The sequence below is a fragment of the Crinia signifera genome, chromosome 9 (assembly GCF_055691185.1).
Source record: "Crinia signifera chromosome 9, ASM5569118v1, whole genome shotgun sequence".
In the NCBI taxonomy this organism is placed as follows: Eukaryota; Metazoa; Chordata; class Amphibia; order Anura; family Myobatrachidae; genus Crinia; species Crinia signifera.
The window spans coordinates 15,462,677-15,475,787 of NC_139225.1; the positions used below are offsets into that span (position 1 = coordinate 15,462,677).

At 48.4% G+C, this 13,111-nt stretch overlaps 1 protein-coding gene across 2 annotated transcripts in view; it reads right to left on the bottom strand.

Annotated features, from left to right (window-relative positions):
• Positions 1–962: 962 nt before the first annotated feature.
• Positions 963–13,111, bottom strand: part of ADAMTS13 (ADAM metallopeptidase with thrombospondin type 1 motif 13) — a 59,799-nt gene continuing 47,650 nt past the window's right edge. For both annotated transcript variants that reach the window (XM_083161135.1, XM_083161134.1), the window contains exons 21-32: positions 12,896–13,075; positions 10,453–10,642; positions 9,477–9,594; positions 8,983–9,112; positions 8,704–8,883; positions 7,733–7,918; positions 5,445–5,649; positions 4,813–5,116; positions 2,470–2,616; positions 1,935–2,111; positions 1,499–1,677; positions 963–1,349 (exon numbers count right to left, since the gene is read on the bottom strand). In XM_083161135.1, coding sequence (XP_083017261.1) covers positions 1,182–1,349; positions 1,499–1,677; positions 1,935–2,111; positions 2,470–2,616; positions 4,813–5,116; positions 5,445–5,649; positions 7,733–7,918; positions 8,704–8,883; positions 8,983–9,112; positions 9,477–9,594; positions 10,453–10,642; positions 12,896–13,075 — 2,164 coding nt within the window. In that variant the 3' untranslated portion in view covers positions 963–1,181. The remainder of the gene's footprint in view (positions 1,350–1,498; positions 1,678–1,934; positions 2,112–2,469; positions 2,617–4,812; positions 5,117–5,444; positions 5,650–7,732; positions 7,919–8,703; positions 8,884–8,982; positions 9,113–9,476; positions 9,595–10,452; positions 10,643–12,895; positions 13,076–13,111) is intronic.

Below are 13,111 nucleotides of genomic sequence, written 5' to 3' on the forward strand. Positions count from 1 at the left end.
CACACTACAGCACACAATCCTGCATTGACACACACACTACAGCACACAATTCTGCATAGACCAGGCATATCCAAACTGTGGCCCTCCAGATGTTTTGAAACTACACATCCCAGCATGCCTTGCCAGAGTCCTAGCATTCCCTAATAGCAAAACTATGGCAAGGCAGGATGGGACTTGTAGTTTCACAACAGCTGGAGGGCCGTAGTTTGGGCATGCCTGGCATAGACACGCTACAGCACACAATACTGCATAGATACACACACTACAGCACACAATACTACATAGGTACACTACAGCACACAATACTACATAGATACACACACTACAGTACACAATACTACATAGATACACACAATACAGCACACAATACTGTACAGAGTCCCATAGAATGATCTGTGTGTTCTTAGTATTGTATAAAGGTCTCAAGTGTTCAGTGTATTGTACAGAAGGCCCTACCTAGACTGCTCACTATTGTACAGCTCAATCCACTTATATCTCTTCTTTTATTTCCTTAGCTGTAGAAAACCGCACCCATCACACTGATGTCTTATGTCGCAGCGCACTGGTAGAAAAGGAAAACAAGGAAAGAAAGGATTTGTCCTGGTGTGGTGCACCACACCAGGACAAATCCTTTCTTTCCTCGTTTTCCTTGAACTCAATACATTTGTCAGTGGTAGCACACCCCTACAAGACCATTTTTTCTGTATAGATTGAATAAGTTACTATAAGGGGGCCTCATTGATATATGCCTTTTGATTACAATCCACAAGTCTTGTGCGATTGCACCCAACATGTGCACTGGTAGAAAAGGTCACTGCTTGTTCCCAGACCACAAAGTACCACTACAGCATGCCCCTATGGCAGTGCATATTGTTTAGATCTCCCCACTGGAACACAAGTAGAATTAAGAACTGATTTAACCAGTTTGATATAATGTAATGCATAATGAAAAACTGCCTTAATGATGTGATTATAACCATGCCTCTTTATAGGAATGTGACTGGTACAATTACATAATAGTTATTAAAACACACTCTCCGTTGCCATAGAACTCACACTGATGCCATATTTTAAGTGACAACAAAAACGTGTATCCACGCACAGCAAACCTTGGAGATGACATCAGTAGGCAAATCTATGCAGAGTGTCATGTGATCTGTGTGAGGGTGGCACTGATGATGTCACATAAGTCCTCTCGGCTTTGTAGCCCAGTACTTAGCCCGGAAGTTCACTCTCTCCTGCGAGAAGTCACCGTTGAAGTCTATCTCTGCCTGACTCCCCGCGGACTCCCAGTAGAACAAGTTATTTCCATGGAAGGCGGAAGACTTCAGTGTTTTCATATCACGGATCTAGAGAGGAGAAAAATACAGTATATTACAGTCATTGTGATGATATTTAGCCTCCTTCTAGGACAGCCCTGCTCTGTAGGACGTGATAGACCAGCCTATGAAATACTATAACGTAGGAGGCCGTGGACGGACAGTGACTGGTAACTCACCAGGATGAAGTTAGGGTGGGTTGTGTTGGCTCCTGCTTCCAGATCCATATAAAAGGCATAGATTGCGATGGAATACTTCGGGGGCACATCGATAAAGGTACGGCACGCGTGAGGCCTTGACTTGGACTGTACTGGATTCTGGATGTCTCCTCGCATTCCAAACAGCTGAACGTCACAGTCTGTCAGAACAGAGAGAGTGGCGGCAGGTCAGAGACAATCCGTGCCACCTGCCTCTTCTCAGTCATGGCATCTACTATTTATATAGCAGTGATTATTTAACTCCGTACACCCCACACACGGCCAACTGGTATGTCGTTGGAATGTGGCATCACAGAGAAAACCCAGGCTACCATCTTAAGAATCAAACCCATGGCCCGGCAGCTCTGATGCAGCACTGGTGATCACGGGAGGGGGGGGGGGGACCAGTCTCTCGTACCTTGCTGACTGCCCTTTGTATCCAGTCTGCTGAAGTACTCCAGTACAATCCCGTTCCCAGCATGCACCTGGCGCTGTCTCACTTTCAGGGTGTTTGACCTGGCCAGTACCGTCACAGCTGAAAGACGCCTGCACCCTTTCCTCCACATTTCTTTGTTATAGAACTCCACAAACTCTCCTGTGAAGGCAGAAGATTATAGCAGATAAACAGCATTATTTATATGGCAACATACTGTATGCGCTGGAAACGATACATTGGAGCCATTGGCCACTAGAGGCGCTGTTCCATTGTAAACTGAGTGTATTGGCCAAGTAACAGCGCTTTGACACACAGACATAAGATGATGCTGCTGCTGGCTCAGATGGACATAAGTGTAGTGACCCCAGAGCTGCTTCATAAAACTAGTCCCATGACTGTTGGGTTCTAGATCAGGTTTATCAGATTATCTGAATCTAGTAGTCACATCCTCACCACTGCGTCGCGCAGTAGCCTTGACCTCAGATAGGGTTCTGGCGTTCTCTGTGAAGACACATACCCGCTGTACAGTTGAGGGAACTAGACAGAACTTTGATGACGATCACCTCGCCAAGCGGGCGACCGACGGAGAACACACAGTCCTTTTCAAGGAGCCCAGTAGCATTTATAACTCCAGATGAGTTCAGGAATTGATGCCCGCAGACACCTACAGGTGAGAGGAACACAACGAATCATCAAGAAGATATATACTGGGAAGATGCACAAAGAATTAACCTGGTGATATTTCCTTAGCTTGGCAGGCACAGGAGCTCATAGAGACACAAGACCAGGAACATTGAGTTCTGGGATCAGGTATCTATAAGGTGCAATCCATGCTGGGTAATGAGTAATCAATCACCTGGCCTCAACACAGTGAGCAGGTCAGGGAGGGACAGCAACATACAGGAGAAGAGGTCAGGGAGGGACAGTAACATACAGGAGAAGAGGTCAGGGAGGGACAGTAATATACAGGAGAAGAGGTCAGGGAGGGACAGTAATATACAGGAGAAGAGGTCAGGGAGGGACAGCAACATACAGGAGAAGAGGTCAGGGAGGGACTAATATACAGGAGAAGAGGTCAGGGAGGGACAGCAACATACAGGAGAAGAGGTCAGGGACGGACAGCAACATACAGGAGAAGAGGTCAGGGAGGGACAGCAATATACAAGAGAAGAGGTCAGGGAGGGACAGCAATATACAGGAGAAGGGGTCAGGGAGGGACAGCAATATACAGGAGAAGAGGTCAGGGAGGGACAGCAACATACAGGAGAAGAGGTCAGGGAGGGACAGCAACATACAGGAGAAGAGGTCAGGGAGGGACAGTAAAAACAGGAGAAGAGGTCAGGGAGGGACAGTTATATACAGGAGAAGAGGTCAGGGAGGGACAGTAATCTACAGGAGAAAAGGTCAGGGAGGGACAGCAATATACAGGAGAAGAGGTCAGGGAGGGACAGTAAAAACAGGAGAAGAGGTCAGGGAGGGACAGTAATCTACAGGATAAAAGGTCAGGGAGGGACAGTTATATACAGGAGAAGAGGTCAGGGAGGGACAGTTATACACAGGAGAAGAGGTCAGGGAGGGACAGTAATCTACAGGAGAAAAGATCAGGGATGGACAGTTATATACAGGAGAAAGGGTCAGGGAGGGACAGCAATATACAGGAGAAGAGGTCAGGGAGGGACAGTAATCTACAGGAGAAAAGGTCAGGGAGGGACAGTAATATACAGGAGAAAGGGTCAGGGAGGGACAGCAATATACAGGATAAAAGGTCAGGGAGGGACAGTAATCTACAGGAGAAAAGGTCAGGGAGGGACAGTAATATACAGGAGAAAGGGTCAGGGAGGGACAGCAATATACAGTAGAAGAGGTCAGGGAGGGACAGTAATCTACAGGAGTAGAGGTCAGGGAGGGACAGTTATATACAGGAGAAAGGGTCAGGGAGGGACAGCAATATACAGGATAAAAGGTCAGGGAGGGACAGTTATATACAGGAGAAGAGGTCAGGGAGGGACAGTTATATACAGGAGAAGAGGTCAGGGAGGGATAGCAACATACAGGAGAAAAGGTCAGGGAGGGACAGTTATATACAGGAGAAGAGGTCAGGGAGGGACAGTAATCTACAGGAGAAAAGGTCAGGGAGGGACAGTAATATACAGGAGAAAGGGTCAGGGAGGGACAGCAATATACAGGATAAAAGGTCAGGGAGGGACAGTAATCTACAGGAGAAAAGGTCAGGGAGGGACAGTAATATACAGGAGAAAGGGTCAGGGAGGGACAGCAATATACAGTAGAAGAGGTCAGGGAGGGACAGTAATCTACAGGAGTAGAGGTCAGGGAGGGACAGTTATATACAGGAGAAAGGGTCAGGGAGGGACAGCAATATACAGGATAAAAGGTCAGGGAGGGACAGTTATATACAGGAGAAGAGGTCAGGGAGGGACAGTTATATACAGGAGAAGAGGTCAGGGAGGGATAGCAACATACAGGAGAAAAGGTCAGGGAGGGACAGTTATATACAGGAGAAGAGGTCAGGGAGGGACAGCAACATACAGGAGAAAAGGTCAGGGAGGGACAGTGATATACAGGAGAAAGGGTCAGGGAGGGACAGTAATATACAGGAGAAAGGATCAGGGAGGCAACGAGCAAGCATTTTTAATGACATCCACCAGAAAAAGCAGGGCTGACCTAGGTTCAGTGTAAATGGTGCAGACCTAGGTCCGACCCTGGTCGAAGTGCTGTGTAAATGGGGTATAAAGCAGGGTCAGATCCTGGAAACTCCAGTGTTCAAAGACCAGGGTCTGACCAGGGTTTTTGGTGTAAAAGGGGTATAAATAGGGCACTATAACCAGCGGCGGATACATACCATTCCCTCCATCCGCCATCACAGACCCTTCTGATCTGTCACTTGGTGGTACATAGACAGAATGTGGGGCAGCATCTGTATCCGGAGGTCTCCGCCCAGGGTAACTTGGTGTTTGGGGTGTCACCAGTGATCTGTATGATACGTCCGGCTGTGCGTCCTGGTGGCAGGGTGTCTCCGAGCAGCCGCGCAGGGTGATTGGCTTTGGGGTGTGCCTACAGAATGCGGGACTAACTTGCTGGTGACTCTTTGTGTTGATACAGAATTGCTCACGACTTTGTATCCCGTTACCACAGGTGGCGGAACACTAAATATAAAGACACGTCACCAACACACAACAGGTACCAACAGCTCTGTAACATCTCCGATACCTGCTAGGGGCAGATTTATTAAACTCGGTGAAGTGATAAAGTTCATCACCGGCCAATCATTTCCTAACTGAAGTTACAGGCTTGGTTTGAAAAATGACAGGTAGTAACTGATTGGCCGGTGATAAAAACCAGACACTTTATCACTTCACCGCTTAATAAAGCTACCCCCATAGGTTTCTATGCGGATGCTGCCAGATTTACCAATAATATCGGCCCGCCCAGCTACCGCAACCATTTAATTACAGGAACCCATAGCAGTAATACCTGCATCCAGGCCCCTACTTCCCATGTGTAGAAGCAGCCGGTGATAAAGCAGGGAACGGCAGGCAGGGGTCTCTCCTGAGACAGACACAACGCTTCATCCACATCTCTCTGTACCTCGGCCACAATCTGCACACATGACACCTTCTGCTTAACCACGCCGTAACCGCAAGCTTCAGAACACGGGCTGGTTTCCACAACTCGCCACCTGGTGGTGACAAAGGAGAAGACACCGTTACCTTCAGAACACTGGCTGGTGTCCACAACTCGCCATCTAGTGGTGACAAAGGAGAAGACACCGTTGCCCTTAAATTTATTTCATCATCAGCAGAATGGATGTGGACGCCTGGATATCACATCCATAGGCACCAGATATATTGCGTATGGTGACCCAAGACTTGGCTGCTCGGCCATGGAAATCTAGGGTGACGTAATAGGATGAGATTTTCTGACTTTTGGGATTTTTAGTCAAAAAAATGTCTGATGTAGCCTGTTTTGTGTAATTCACACATGTAATGATAGAATAGAATTCCTTTATTAGTCTCACAATGGAGAAATTCACATTGTTACAGCAAAGCGCATAGTGGAGATAGAATAAATAGCATAATAAAAACACATAAAAAGTAAAAGAGAAACCAAAACAAAGTACAGAACAATGGTAAATAAAAATATGTAAATATCTATTGCACATGATTGGCATAAAGTAAGATGTATGCAGGAATCTACCGGGGACCAGGGCTATTTTGAGGCCGGAACGCCGTTCCTGAAGCTCTTTTGCAAAATTAGGAACGGTGTTCAGGGACCTCCGCGGTCTGCCCTGCTGTCAGTCTCCTCTGCCAATCAGAGCTCACGAGCCGGCAGCCAATCAGGAGCTGGCCCGTGATGTATGATTGACTGACGGTCCAGTCACGAGGACACAGTGAGGGGAAGGAGATACGCTGAGCCCTCTCTTCGGAAGTGGTGGTGGGGTCAGCGGCAGAGGAGAGAGACAGCAGGGGGACATCGGACTGGGGTGAGGGCTGGAGAGGCGCGTACTGCTGGACAAGGTGCGTATGGAGTAAGGCGTGTCTATTACATTTATACTTTTCTGTGTGTAAATTATTTACACATTTTTATATTACACTTTTTACAGGTGAACTACGACACCCAGCGAGCATATTAATGCCCTGCATGCTGGGTCTTGTAGTTCTCCTGTGTAAAGCAAAGTGTTTTATTCTATTTTTTTACACAGATCAGCCCGGGGTCCACCTCCCTGTGACAGCACCGAACTTCAGCCCTGGATGGAGGACCCCCCTTTTAATAGGGGGCTTCTGACTCCCCCACGGTCCCCATCCAGGGCTGAGCAGCCACGGTGCTCATGGTACGGTCGGGGGACTTTGTAGAAAAAATGTTCCCTGGCCGTGGCATGACACCGCAGGCTGTTGGAGTCCGATGCTGGTTCCCCCGTATTTTTTAACCAGGACCGGCTCAATGAGTCCGGTGCAGGTTATGCTCAGGACACCGTTTTTTTTTAAATTATGACCAAAAACCGCATATTACCATGTGTAAAAATTTCCGTGACCATAAATCGCATGCGAATTCCATCTCTACCCCTAAGATCAAATCCTATTACATGTCACCCCCACCCGTAACAGAGCTTACAGCAACATATCCCTCTGCCACGGAGGCAGTTAGGACCTCAGTATGCTCAGCAGTTACAAGTTACACCCGGGGGACGCACTCATTAAGTCAACAGTGTGAACAATGTCGACACGGTCAAAATGTCGACAAAGACAAAAGATGGACATAAGTTTTTCAAGTTTTCTTCCCAAAAATTTACTTGCTCATACTTTACCATCCCAGTGGACGTGGAGGGGGAGCATAATAGTGCGCCGAGCGCAGCGAGCCGTGCGAGGGAACGCGATAAACTTACATGATGTCCATGTCAACTTATGTCGATATAGACACACACAAAAAACACGTCGACCTTTTTCATGTGTCAACCTTTTCAATGTCGACCAATAGTGGACAACCTTTTCACTATAATCCTTAATTGTGTCATCCCTATGACCCACGACCCAACCGAGGACCCCCGTTAACACTAACCCGCCTGTACACTTATGTTCAGGAATCCTCATTGATGTCGGCATTACAGCACCGGTCTTACTGCAAGACAGGATGCGGGCGTCGGTACGCTGACTGCCGACACCCGGCCCGGCAGGATACTATCTCTACATCTGACATACTGTAACCTTAGTATCAGGAATGTGGAGCCATGCTCCACTAGTAATGGGTAAGGAAGGAGCGGGCACCTCGGGGGGCATGGCTGCTGGTTGCAGGGTTCCTGTTCCTGGGGGTGAGGCAGGTGCTGACAGTCACCATCTGCCACAATCTGTTCCTCGTTGCTGCCCTGATCGGGAGCCTTGGCACAGTACAGGACCCTCTTCAGAATGCCCCCTCCGCAGCTCACGCTACAAGATCCGGTCTTATAGCGCCACCTGTAGGAGACAGAAGCAAGAGAACCTTGTGTGGTATAACTGCACTGGTTACATGTGAGAGGCACAAGCAGAGGAGGCATAGAGGGGTACAAGAGGCGATCACTTAATAAAGGTGGTTCTATACTTGAATAGATATATAGATATACACCTACCCAAATACTGCGAAACGGAGCTCTGTGCATACACTGAGAAAACTGGGGAGTATCACCCTATACCGTATATATGGTCATAAATCACCTTTAAATAAATGTAATATAGGATTTCATTATATACTACCGATATGCTTGCCCCCCCTCTGAATCTGTGACTGTTTCATTATATACTGCTTATATGTGTGACCCCCCCCCCCTGAATTTGCTGCTGTTTCCTTATATAAGGCCCCCCCTGAATCCGCCACTGTTTCCTTATATACTACTTATATGAGGCCTCCCCTGAATCCCCCGTGTTTCCTTATATACTGTTTATATAAGGCCCCCCCTGAATCCGCCACTGTTTCCTTATATACTGCTTATATAAGGCCCCCCGTGAATCCGCCACTGTTTCCTTATATACTACTTATATGAGGCCTCCCCTGAATCCCCCGTGTTTCCTTATATACTGTTTATATGAGTATTGTAGAATACTTTCTTTCCTACGGTTTGGTGCAGGATACGTATTGCAGGGTGCACGTCCCGTGGAATCATACTGTATACTAACCAGATGGTAGTATGGGAGCAGTAGAATAAGTGAGTGCACGACTGTTATACGGGTAATAACCCTTCTCTTGTACTTAGTGTTAGTATTACCGGACTGGGCAGGGCTGCGTCGCACACTCCTTTGTGGCGCTCGGACGAGGGATTTGGCCGCAGTGGGAGTGATGTAATTGCAGCGAGCCATCGTTATCTCTTCTCACACAAGTCACAGACAGGGGTATAACTCCTCCGCCACACGTCACAGGACACGGCGACAGCTCGCGCACCTCCCAGCTGTGAGCAGGACAGTTACAGGTTACTACATAGTTCTGTGTGGCAGGCGTCACACTGCTCATAGGACAACATCAGATACATCTCATAGACCTTCCGTACATCGGAGGGCAGCTCCTGTGGCTACATGCATTGCGCCGTGTCTGCGGCTTCAGGGTTCCGTTGCAATTCTCCTCCAGAGTTTCTTCCTTGGCATAAAAGTCAACACAGATGTAGCTGAGCTCCAAAGTCCCTAAAATACAAGAATGAGAGGACCCCAGTCGCTGAGTCACATGTTAGTGCGAGGATGTCGGTATCTGGGTGACGCACTCCTGTGATGGCTCTAAGTGATTCTGTTCATGTATAGAGCAGGTAGTGTAGTAATAATATTCGCTGGAGTGCGTCTGACTGAGGTCACATGATCACCAGCTATTATCAGTTTGCCATGTGACTGTGGTTGCCATGGTAGTCACATGACAAAAGATGCCGGATTATCAATCATTAATTGCAATTGATTTGCAAAACGTTCGCAATTGTGCTTAATACGCTTTTGGAAAGTAACGTGTCCCATTGCTGGTCACAGCAGATCAGCGTCTTTTTTGTGCGATATTACTCACCAGTGCCGCACGTGACGGAACATTCCCCCAGGATCGGGCTCCAGACGTAAACAGCGGTTGTGTTCCAGTAGTGGGCGCTGATTTGCGGGTAGTCTTTATTGATGGAGGAAAGGACTTGCTGCGGAAGGAGAACACACAATATTAGTTGAATGATGTTCATAGGATCAGATTTATACTAGAATATACATATATACACATTATATTAGATATATTCATTGCCCCTGATGAAGTCCTGAAGGACGAAACGCGTAGGGGTGCAAATTATTTCTGTATGTGGCACATACAGAAATAAACCCCTGATGAAGTCCCACTTTATGGAATAAAGGGACGAAACCGGTTGCGCAAACATCTCTTCATCCCCCGCTGGCATCATAACTAGATAAGCTATACAATACGCTTTGCTAATATACGGATTCACCTACACTGTTTTCTATGTATTTTTAATCAAATTGTATTGTTTTAAATAAATGTCTTTTTTATAAAACAACATCACGCTATGAGTTCTTCCCGTATTGGGAGACTTTTTTGGTTTTAAAGGTCTTGAATGACACATGCCGGAAACATCACCTGGATACATATGATCCAAGCGTGAGTTTCGTGATAAACCAATTTATAAATATCTATTTTTTCCACAAGATGATCACTATGTGCATTTAATAAATTTAACCACAAGGTGGCGTTGCTCACCAATTTATCTTCCATGCCCAAGCACCTATAATAGTAATTTTTTTTCACAAAGTCACATAATTATCCCTGTTTGGGATAAATGATCATCTACTCCCCGTAATACTTCCCTCGTGTCTGAAATGTTCCAATGAGACGGACAGTGAGGAACGAGGGAGACCTTTAAAGAGAGAGCTACTGCTACATGTGAACTTTCAGCTATCTGCTGGCACGCATAATATAAGATCTTTAGAAGGATTGTCACATTATTAACGGTTTCAAAAACACTGAAGGCGCCGAAGCCCGTACTTACTCTGTCCCAGCCCATGGGGCACACGCTGACCATACATGGGACCACAGCGGATGGCTTCTCTTGCCCGAAGCATTTCCAGTCGTCCACAACGGCCTCCGAGCCCGACAGAGACTGCATACAGGAAACGTCCCGCTTGGCCAGGCCTGACCCGCACACTGCGGAGCAGCCCCCGGGCTCTGCCGCCTGCCATCTATGTAAGGAAGACACCATCTATACCATCCTGAGAGCAAACCACCAATTTGTCACTAATCCTATGGGCAGCACGGTGGCACAGTGTGAGAATTGCTGCCGCACATTGTCATTTCTGAATGGACTTTATCTGCATAGAGTTTGTATGTGCCTCCTCTGTCTGTTCCGGGTGCTGCGATTTTCTTGTGCAGCCCCAAAACATTTTTCTATTGCTGCATCTTGATAAATAAACCCCTTAATATTCTCTGTAAAGTACTGTATACTGTGGCACTATACAGAGATAGGATGTACTATATGAGGTATAACATGGGGACCAGTAAGGTAGAAGGGATCTCGAAGGAGGGAATCCTAACACGGTCAGGTAGGCTTAATCACCTTCCCCCTGCCCCCACCTAATCCTAATCCCCCCACCCCACAGCCTATCCCTAATCTTTCCCTCCCGGCAGCCTAACCCCAACCTTCCCCTCCCCGCTAGTGCTTAACCCTAACCTCCCCTCCCACAGCCTAACCCTAACCTTCCCCTCCCAGCTAGTGCCTAACCCTAACCACCCCTCCCATAGCCTAACTCTAACCTTCCCCTCCCCGCAGCCTAACCCCAACCTTCCCCTCCCCGCTAGTGCTTAACCCTAACCTTCCCTCCCACAGCCTAACCCTAACCTTCCCCTCCCAGCTAGTGCCTAACCCTAACCTCCCCTCCCACAGCCTAACTCTAACCTTCCCCTCCCCGCAGCCTAACCCCAACCTTCCCCTCCCACAGCCTAACCCTAACCTTCCCCTCCCTGTTAGTGCCTAACCCTAACCACCCCTCCCACAGCCTAACTCTAACCTTCCCCTCCCCGCAGCCTAACCCCAACCTGCCCCTCCCACAGCCTAACCCTAACCTTCCCCTCCCTGCTAGTGCCTAACCCTAACCTCACCTCCCACAGCCTAACCCTAACCTTCCCCTCCCCGCAGCCTTACCCCCAACCTGCCCCTCCCACAGCCTAACCCTAACCTTCCCCTCCCTGCTAGTGCCTAACCCTAACCTCACCTCCCACAGCCTAACCCTAACCTTCCCCTCCCCGCAGCCTTACCCCAACCGCCCCTCCCACAGCCTAACCCGGTACTCTTTACCTAGCACGGCGCCCACGATTTTGATCGTGGGCATCGCAGGTAAAAAAATCGCGGGCATCGCGGCCATTGAATGCACTAAAAATCGGGTGCGACGCGATGCCCGCGATTTCCCATAGGGATCAATGTTAAATTTCTCAATTGACCCGATTTTACTGTTCAATGCCTCAATTGACACGATTTTTCCATAGGAAACAATGTTAAATGGCCCACAGAGGCCAAATAGGCACCCTGAAGTGTGAAATGGCCCCCATAATTGTTAACGCCACCCCACGATCAACGTCAACCCGAAGCGTGGCGAGCGCAGCGGTACGCGTCGGGTTCACATTGATCGTGGGGTGGCGTTAACAATTGTGGGGGCCATTTCACACTTCAGGGTGGCTATTTGGCCTCTGTGGGCCATTTAACATTGATTCCTATGCAAAAATCGTGTCAATTGAGGCATTGAACAGAAAAATCGGGTCAATTGAGAAATTTAACATTGGTCCCTATGGGAAATCGCGGGCATCGCAGCCGATTTTTTAGTGCATTCAATGCCCGCCGTGCTAGGTAAAGAGTACCCCTAACCTTCCCCTCCCAGCTAGGGCCTAACCCCCAACCTTCCCCTCCCTGCTAGTGCCTAACCCTCACCTCCCCTCCCACAGCCTAACCCTATCCTTCCACTTCCCGGTAGTGCCTAACCCTAACCTTCCCCTCTTTTGTAGTGCCTAACCTTCCCTTCCCCTCCCTGGTAGTGCCTAACCTTCCCCTCCCCTGTAGTGCCTAACCCTAACCTTCCCCTTCCCAGTAGTGCCTAACCTTCCCTTCCCCTCCCTGGTAGTGCCTAACCTTCCCCTTCCCAGTAGTGCCTAACCCTAACCTTCGCCTCCCCGGTAGTGCCTAACCCTAACCTTCCCCTCCCCCGTAGTGCCTAACCTTCCCCTCCCCGCAGCCAAAACCTCCCCTCCTACAGCCTAACCTTAACCTTCTCCTCCCCATACCCTAAACTTCCCCTCCTCGCAGCCGCAGTTGGCAGGAGTGAGAATAAGGTGCCAGTCACCCATTGCATTGCCAGAGCTTAGACGTCTTTTGGACCAAGTTTTACACCATTTTCAGTGTTGGGAGGAATTGTGCCTGAATGTGTTACTTCAGGTGAGAGAGATACCTGGCAGGACAGGGTTCCAGATTACAGGTAGTAAAGCCTTCAGGTCTCGGAAAGTGGGCACAATGCCCATCGGGCAGGACTGTTTCTAGGTCCTGCTGGGTTTGGACACATTGCATGGTCCTCAGCATGACTCCACCTCCGCAGGAGACGGTACATGGAAAGTTTTCCTTCACGCCCCACCTGTAGATGGAGACAGAGGCATTTTGCGTGAGATGA